The 9,580-nt window shown below is 40.8% G+C and overlaps 1 protein-coding gene across 1 annotated transcript; it reads right to left on the reverse strand.

Annotated features, from left to right (window-relative positions):
* Positions 1–1,663: 1,663 nt before the first annotated feature.
* ripk1l (receptor (TNFRSF)-interacting serine-threonine kinase 1, like) lies at positions 1,664–9,338 on the reverse strand (the record flags this gene model as incomplete). Its single annotated transcript, XM_080837200.1, has 10 exons — positions 1,664–2,146; positions 2,453–2,596; positions 2,723–3,343; positions 5,083–5,158; positions 5,724–5,800; positions 6,162–6,311; positions 7,407–7,632; positions 7,999–8,136; positions 8,375–8,531; positions 9,190–9,338. 10 exons carry the CDS (start codon positions 9,336–9,338, stop codon positions 1,851–1,853), a joined length of 2,034 nt encoding a protein of 677 aa, XP_080693326.1. The 3' UTR covers positions 1,664–1,850.
* Positions 9,339–9,580: the final 242 nt, after the last annotated feature.

The raw sequence follows: 9,580 nt of genomic DNA on the forward strand, positions 1-9,580 counted from the left end.
TCATCTTGGTAAGAAGTCCAAATATGACAACGTAGCCTAAACCAAATGTCTTAAAGTGACAATACACCATTAATCAATATATCATCAAACAGCATAAAGTTGGCAACATATCTTTTTTACCTACATTTTTTTTTTTTTAAAGTAGCACAGCAAGCAAAGAATCTAAGGATGAGCAAAATATGTTAAATTCAACTGAATAAAGAAGAGAATTTCTGTATAGCTTGCAATGGATAGGCCTTTTATTTGCCTTAGTTATTTGCATAAACATTTGTGTGACTTGTTTTAGTTATTGTGATATTGTACTTTTTATATTTTGGGAAGAATGCCACATTTGAACATAATACTTAAGCCTAAAAGGTGTAAAAAAAAATCCTCATATGAAGTTACTCACTACTTGAGAACTAATTTTATGAGATACATGTTTACTCTTACTCAAGTCATTTTAATGGTGTGTCATTTTACTTCTTCTTGAATCACTATTGCTTTAATGTAAAACTACTTTTACTTGAGTACAGCTTTTGCTTACTCTACCTACTCTGCTGAGTATCCATTGCTCAAGCATTGATGGTGTTTGCTGGGGTGAGGAGTTGGGGATTGTACTTGTATTGTACCAAAGGCAGAAATTTACAACATAAATCCTGAGACATACTGCCACCAGGAGGTGCACATGTTGATGACTTTACATAACCCCATTCATAGTTCAACTCTTGACTGGCTAACCAAGATTTAGGAAGGGAGCTTAACAGAATGGACTGAGGTAGAAGGTATTTCCATGATTGTAGTCACTAGAATTGCTAGAGTTTTATTATAGTAGAGAATTGTGAAGAGAAGAACTCTTATGGCTTTTCAATATTTTGAAATATACTGCCTTCAATATTTGTGTGGGTGTGTATGTGTACATATGTCTGGACAGAGAGAGAGAAAAAAAGAAAAACGTAAACCGTGTACCACACATGAATGATATCCACCTCAAAAGTTCTTCATGAATGACAATGACAAAGTACTGTTGGGTCAGTTGGGTTTAGTTTCATCATATAAAAACGTAGACAGTATTTTTGTTAGTTCCCTCCAGTGGACAAGTTTAAAACATAAAAACATCAAACAAAAAACATCAAAGCTGGTTTTGCCCTAACACAGAAAAGCATTGGCATGCATGTAATACAATATCAGGACTTATTCATTGTGTTTTACAGCCTCTGGTTGAGGTTTAACGATACAGCACTTGATTCTATAAATGGCAAAGAGGCTCATAGGATACAAATTCTGTTGAGTGAGTTTTAACTAGTGAGTAATGTTATTAATGGGAAATGTTTTGCTGGACCTCAACTGGTAGAGCAAGGTGCTAACAACACTACGGTCCGGTTCAATAGCCAGGGAATACACATATGGATGAAAATGTATATCTGTACGCTTCACATTAAACTATTTTCTAAAAATATAAATGTATCAAAAAAGTTTTTGGATAGAATGCAAAAAAAACCTTAATTGAACCGGACTTTATCTTCACTGGTCAGTACCTCATCAGTTAAATAACAGTGCTCACTCTTGTGGCCAAACCGGTCCAAAACGTTGGGGTTCTAGCCGTCATTCTGTGGTCATCCAAACATAGAGGTAGAGGTGGCCACTACACACACAGGGTCATGAATCTGTTCAGTGTGTGGAGGTGTGTTAAAGGGGCCAGTTCGGACCTTGCGAGAAATAAAAAAAATCCTTCATTGAACTCATTTGTTGCGGTTCTTTTGAAAAGTCATACACTTAAGGCTGATGTCAGTTTAGGTGCTGGCAGGTGATAGTCAGTTCAATAGTCTGATGGCTGTTTCAGTGAACCTTTTCAGCGAGTTCCTTCCTTCCTAGGGGCTTCTGCTCTCTTCACAGGTGAGCAGCAGGTTAAGCAGCAGGTCCACCTTGACGCATTCTTTGAGCGCCCGGTAGAGCCGGCCCACGGTGCAGCCCACACAGCCCTCCTTCATTTTCCAGCGCTCCAGCATCTGGTGCACCTTCTCGCTCAGGCCGTCGCGGTTGTAGTCGTGGTCGATGGTGTCCACTTCCACGTCGGTCAGGCCCAGGCGCCGGGCGCACCGCTTCCAGTTGCCGGCGATGTTTTCCCGGAGCAGTTCCAGATGGTCCTCAGTGACCGCGTGGTCACCTGAAATGCAGAGAGCCAACCAAAGACACAATTTGACACGTAATCATTGGACATTATATATATAGAGCTTCTATAGATGGTCTGTGTCCATGCTTTAACACAGTGATTATCAGCACTCTGAACACGCTGGAGCAAGCTAATTAAGAGCAGGTAAGTACACTGACTTTAATCAGGGTAGAAGATATGCAGGGTAGGGGGATCCAGAAGCAGGGTTAAGAACCTTTGCTTTTAAATCTGTTTATGAGAGAGGAGCCTTTAGGTGTGTTTTGACCCCTTCCCACACGAATGATATCAGATGGGACTTACAATACTTCTGGAGGAGCTCTTTTCGCAACGTGTTGGTGCACGCTTCATTAGACTGAGACTTAATGGAGTCAGGGTCAGGAGAGAGGACACTCATTGTGTTGTTGTGGCCAATCTGGATGGCACGGCCACCAATAATCTGAAGAGCTGTGAGATTTTAATAAAGAACACACACAGAATATTTATTCAGAAGCATATCAGATTTTCAGTAACAAATCTGGTCAGATGGAGAGATATTGAATCAAGTCAAAATATTACGGATGTCTACCATACCTGGTTCTTGTGAAGGTCCTAGTCCAAAGCTGTTGAGTCGCATGCTGGCAGACATGAAATCTGGCCTGGCTGACTCCGGCACAGGGTAGTTGGGCCAGGACATGAGACGCTGAACCCCAGGGTGCTGATGAGAATATGGACCTCCTGACATCTGGCTCTGGCATCTCATGTCCGGCACTCCTCCAGCAATAGAGTGAGCTGTGGGTTTGTCTTCTGGGCTTTGTGGGGCGGTGTCGGGTTTGGCCCAGGACTGGACAGAGGACTCCTGGCAAGGCACCTCTAGGGGCCAGCGACCGTTGGGGGGCAGCAGTGGTGGCGGGTGCTGTAGGTAAGGGGGGGTGTGTAGGTAAGGGGGAGTGTGCAGGTAAGGGGGAGTGTGCAGGGGCGGCGGATAGGGGGCACTGTCGGGCTGGTCGTTATGGCTGTAGCTGCCGTGCTTGTGGTAGTCTAGCTCCTGGGCCAGCTTGTGCTCCAGGCCACTGACGGGGGCCGCATCCACCTGCAGGCTTGGCTTGGTAGAGAAATGCAGGTCCTCGATGCTGGCCTCCACGGGAGACATCTCGGAGCTCCGTAGAGACGCGGGGCTGTCGGTGATGGGATTGGCCATGGCTCGTTTATCAGCTGCAGCTAAAAATGCTGCAATCAGTTATTGAGGCAAAATTCCTTTCTGATGCATTAAACACAAATATTATACCCACCCAAATACTGTTATGTTTAAACTATGCCTGCAATAATCCAAGAAGTCGAGTAGAAGAATGTAGCCCCTACTCTGTAAGTATCCTCAGATATAACGTATGTATGATGCTACAAAAAAGTCAAAAGCCAAGTACACGCCAGAAGAGTAACTCTGTCTCAACAACTTTTCCTGAAACACTAGGAATTCTAGCCTTTTCCTGTGTTAAATGAGGAGGCAGTCTCGTAACACAATCTTTACTGCCCAATGACAATGGGTTTTTGCCCATGGAGCTGACAAATCAGAGCCCACTGGGCTCATCGGGAGGGAACTAAGGAACTCAGACAGAGGGTGAAAAGAGATGTATGTTTGTATGTATGTGTGTTTTTGGATCATGGAAGCTTGTTAATCTATTCTAGAAGCCCCCAAAATGTAATTATGTACATTGAAAATTAGCATAAGAGATCGTCTTTAACATCCTGTATGGTGCATTACAGAAGGTTTACACCCAATCAATCATCTATCAAAAATGTTGTCTGGTATTAATACCTAGGTCACATGACCTGGTTCAGGTTATCAGTCATCAGTCATCAGTCATCAGATCAGAAATCATCATGGTGGTGGACAACATGCAGACCAGGTTGTAAACCTTTTTATGACTATTGTCTTAATATGCTGGGGTAAAAAAAAAGTTGGTCAATGTGTAGTATTCAAACTGTTTCAAACTGGAATATTTACTGCAATTTACAGATATTATCATGTACAGGTATTTACATTTCGACAGGATAACCATATATTTTCCTGCTGGGCTAATTGTATGTGAAAAGAAAAGCAAATGGAGGAATGAGAGAGAGGATGAGAGTGATAGGGGAGATCCCTGCAAGCTCTTTAGACTCAACCTCCAGTGATGAAGATGAGGGAATCATTTTGAGGTGGAATGGAGAGATAGAGGCAGAGAGTGAAGACTCTACTGAGGGGGAGGAGATGGATCAAAGGTCTAAAGAAGCCTAGGTATTTAGGTGACTGCTTCCAAAAAAGTCCACAAAAAATGAATGGCGAGAGGAAAGTGAGAAGCATTACGTTTGTTAATTTGTATGTACCGTATCCTTTTTCTCTTAATTGGTAGAACCGAATACAGCTTACAGTAGGTGTACTTTGATAGAAATTATGAAAAATCTATTTTAAAACTAGTATGTATAATGTAAATGACCAGGGAAAACAAGAAACTATAATTTCTCTTCTTCATATAAACATTAAAATGTTTACTATTCTGATTCTGATTCTGGCACCTTAATAGGGCACTGTATCCTGGGGAAAAAATATGTGTGAAAATGTGTTGGAACTAAAAATATTTACATTGTCTTACTCTGAAACCCTGGCTATAAACAACTTTTCCGTCCTCACCTTTTGTCCTTTGTCCCCCCCCCCCCCCCTCCCCCACCACCAGCGTCATTCTTAACATGATTAGAGGGTGTCTTCACGCTAAAATAAAATCCTTGCTACGTCATTGAAAATATACAAAATATTTTTATACGTGTGGAAATGTTTTAATTAGGTGCAAATGAGATAAGAGGTGACATTAAATTATTTTCACAACTCATTTCCCACTCCTGCCTGTATTACTGCACTCCTTAAGATCATATATGCACAACCATACTTTTTCATCATTAAAAGAGACTGAGCTTACGTGTTGTCAGGCCGGGGTGCCCCATTCTGAGATATTTCATCTTCTCCACCAATTCCTTTGGGCCTGTATACAAGCCCTGCATGTTAATGAAAAGAACATTAGCCCTATGTTCCTGCAATTGCCAGAGCAATAAAACGACTTTGAATGTAGCCCCATCTCTGTAAGTATCCTCAGGTGGTTCTTTCATTTTAATTTCCTTTGTCATGCTTTATAACTTTGTTCATTGTGTTTATTTCAAATTGGAGTGCTGAAGTTCTGACATGACACCCCTTTCAGAGAGCAGATCCATGAGACATGGGGAGCCTAACATCATTGCTGCATACTGACGAAAGTTATTAACTGACCACATATGAAAGCACCAGCAAAAAGTAATCTTGTTAATAGAAAAATAACAAAGACTCTATGTCAACTTGCAAAATGTTTATAGGATCTGAAACGAAAACGAATCGAATCATGAGAAGCAAACACGTAGGCAATAAACACGCAATAAACATAAAAACTCTTTCTCTTTCGTCACACTATCTCACTCTCTGAAAATGCAAACACATACATCTTTTTCCAACATTTAGATTTTCTGAGACACTGAACCTGACAGTGAAAACATGTCTTTCGTTATCCATTACACCTTCCAAAACACTTACCTTTAGTTTCTGGGAGTCCCTCTCCACGTCATTCTGTAAACACTCTTTGTAGAAGGGGAGGAACTTCTCATAAGCCTCTACAGTGAACACAAATGTCAGAGGAACGTAATGAGATAAACCGCAGTCACATGAACTTAATAGAGTCTGCTGCTACAGCGGCTGTGAACAGCCACTGAGATACTACTGCAAGTATGAGCCTTATGGCATAAATAAATAGAGCAGGAAACCTCACACATTCTTTAAAAAGAATCAATGTTTGCATTGCAAAGATGGAACAGCAGATGAATCATGTTATCGAGTAAATGTAATCAACATTAAATGTAGTTGCTAAAATTGACAAGATATTAACAGTTCCAAAAGAATGTGATGGAGTTATACTCAATGGCACTGTATACTTATATACTATAATAATCAATTAAATAATTAATTAATACTAACCTTTGAAAGTGGGACGCTGTAGGGGATCCTGGTTCCAGCACTGCTTCATCAGCGAGAGGATATCTTGTGGTGTGTCTTCTGGAATGCTTTCATCGTCTGGCCGGTCCCCTTTGCGCACACACTGGCAGATTTGATCCTCAGACCTAGCATCTGACAAAACCCACAAACTCCAAGTTAGGCTGCTTTTCACTGGAGGACACATTTTGTGTTTTTGTTGGTTGCTTTACATGTTATGTAGGCTTTAAATGCTCTACACCTTGTGATCAGTATCAGCAGCAAATCCCTTAGTCTTGGCAATAATACAGAGAATGATAGGACATAGGGGACACTTATGGTGGGTACACACTGTCTGATTTTGGCTTTTCCCAGACAAAAGACGACTAACATGAAAGAAACATGGCAATATCTTTGGTCATGGCTCCGAAACGGTGGTCGTATGTCTACTCACCAACCAAATAGAACGCAGTATGAAATGACGCACTAAACAACGCAACACTGGCACCAAACCCCTGATTCAGTAGGTGGTATCATCGTGCAGTCTACATACATCAGACTGAATGTTGTACCCAGGTTTATAAGATACATGTCGCACACTGTGTCTTGCAATAAACTCAGTCTTTAAGCGCCATTACATCTATAATCTATTACACTATACACTTGTTTCGCAATGTATGTGCTGAATATAATTCATACAGTCCTTTGAATAGATTTTAAAAAGTAACACATTCATTGTACAATTTTCTGTGATTATTCAAAAAAAAAACATCAAGACCATCAAAATTGACTGTCAGTTTTAAGAGTAACACGTAAAGTATGAATGGACTTTGCTTCTTCATCTCAATCTTTGTTTCAAAATAAAAGAAGGAGACAAAACCGACTTTTGGAAAGGGAGATACCCGAGAGGGAGTTATCGACTAGGCCAGCTAATTTTGGGTTAGTTGTAAGTTGAAGTGCTCAATAAACTTTCAATAAGCCTTGTGAATTCAACTAAGGTCCATGTCATGTGTACGTTAGGTGCCCCAAGATATTTTAAACATTACATAAACACTAACAAAAATAATAACAAATACATGCAGCTGCGTTAATTACATCCATTTTTCTACATGTTAAATATTTCCAATTAATCACAAAAAAGTAACAAGTTAATTTTGACAGCACTACAAAAAATGTATTGCTTAATTCTGCTTACACAAACATAGCCTTCACAATACATCACATAACACAGAGATATTAATGAGTTCTTACTCTCGTATGGCTCCTTGTTAGCCAGGATTACCCAGACGACAATGGCGAAGCTGTAGATGTCAGACTTCTCTGTGAAACGTGCGTGGATACTCTCTAGGTGCTCAGGGGCCAGGTAGTAGAGGGTGGCGGCCCCACGTGTGATAGGACCCGCACGGCTCTTCCTGCGAGACTCATCCTTGGTCAGCTTGCTCCACATCTGACAGGTGGCTAATCCCAGGTCTGCAATCTGATTCACATACATACATACATACGTACACATATACACACAAATACACATACACACATATACACACATACACACATACACACATACATACATACATACATACATTACATACATACCTACATACCAGTGACATTGCACTACACACTGGCTGATTGTATATTAAAATAGGAAGCATTTTCTTAATAGCTCAATAACATATAGGTTACTACAAAATCATGTAAACATAGGTAGGAACAACAAAGTCAAACATTGAAGCGAAGACTCTCACTCACTCGCTCCTTCTTTCGCTCTCTCTCTCTCTCTCTCTCTCTCTCTCAAACTATTGTATTTGATCTCAAACTCTCTCTCTGTATCACATAAACACACCTTGATATGAAGGCCATCATCCACCAGTATGTTCTCCGGTTTCAATTCTTTGTGAATTACATGGTTCTCGGTTAAGTAAACCATTCCTTCAAGTATCTCCGCAATGATTCTTCCTTTGATGGACATGGGAACAGACACCTTTGGTAGAGAGTACCCACGGACACATATTTACAACATATTCATCCACCATTCCAGATTCAAACTTCACTGATACTACAGGTCAGTAATAGGTAGAATGTTTTTCAAACCACCGGCGTGTACATAATGCAACAGAGATCCCTGAAAGATCATGTAATTTATGTGAAATGTGATGTTATAATCTACATTTTAACGTGACTGTAGCTCTACATTCTGTAAGGGATCAAGGCTAGCTCACCTCCTCTAGCATGTTCAGGAGGTTGCCCTTGGGGATGAGCTCCATGACCAGAGAGTAGTCCCCATCCTCCAGAATAACTCCCAGCAACTTCACCACCCGCTCATGGATTAGTGTCTTCATCAGACTGCCCTCATCCAGCAGAGACTGACGGTGAACTCTGGAACAACGAAAATGAAAAGCTCAGTGCGACTATGCACCACAGATTCAATGACACACATGAATGAATGAATGAATGAATTCACAGCTCCTGTATATATACTTTCTTAAACTTCATAGACCATTGCACTGTTTGTTTTTGTACTGTGTTTGTTTTGTATTGTGTTGTAATTTATATTTTGTGTAGGCACACATGCTTGTAATTGAGAGTTATTCCCTGATAGCAATAGGCAAGTGGACCACTGTAGGCCCACTTAGGGCATAGCTGGCTCATCAGTAATTATGCAGTCCTCTTGAGGGTTAAAAACAAACAGCCCAGGAATCACCAGGAAAGTGCCGAATAACATCTACCAGTGGGTCGGTGTATATGCTTGCTATATGGGTTCAGATTTCTTCTGATTAATATTAATGCCCAAATACCGACTCCAAGCGTACTTTAATGTTTAATAATAACATAAGTAGCCTAGCCTATATCCTAGACTAGTTTGACACTAAGCCACTTGTTTTGTTCAAGTGTCAATAAACAATGACATTCTGTTTCAGAATGAGGAACATGTGTGTTAGCCAACGTTGTTCCTCTCTTGTTATACACAAAGAAAAAACAAACTAGGTCTTATCTTCAATAATAACCTTCCTAGTTTTAGCCTTTTCTTACTCACTCATTTCGCTGTGGACCAGTGTACACAGTTTTCATGACAACTTGGCCAAGTGTTTTGTGATAACAGAGATAGACCTCCCCGAACCCCCCGTAGTCCAGTGGCTCTTTCTTGATGAGGTCGGATGACTTCATATTCAGCGCCATAGCCATAATTGTAGACTCTTACATGTAGCCTAGAGCGCCTGTGGGAAGATACAACGAAATCCTGCTATGATCTGAACACATTACAACACACATAGATTCTCACATAGGTGTTATCATGACATATCCGGTTCTTGGCTTTCTGAGTTTCAGGGCGGAGCTTCGCCATTTTTGCCGCTGTTAACTTCTGTGGTTGTGGGTGCTTCATCTTGTTAAGAATATGTTATAGCATACTTTCCTTCTCAAGATAA

Source organism: Sprattus sprattus (assembly GCF_963457725.1).
Source record: "Sprattus sprattus genome assembly, chromosome: 4".
Classification (NCBI taxonomy): Eukaryota; Metazoa; Chordata; class Actinopteri; order Clupeiformes; family Clupeidae; genus Sprattus; species Sprattus sprattus.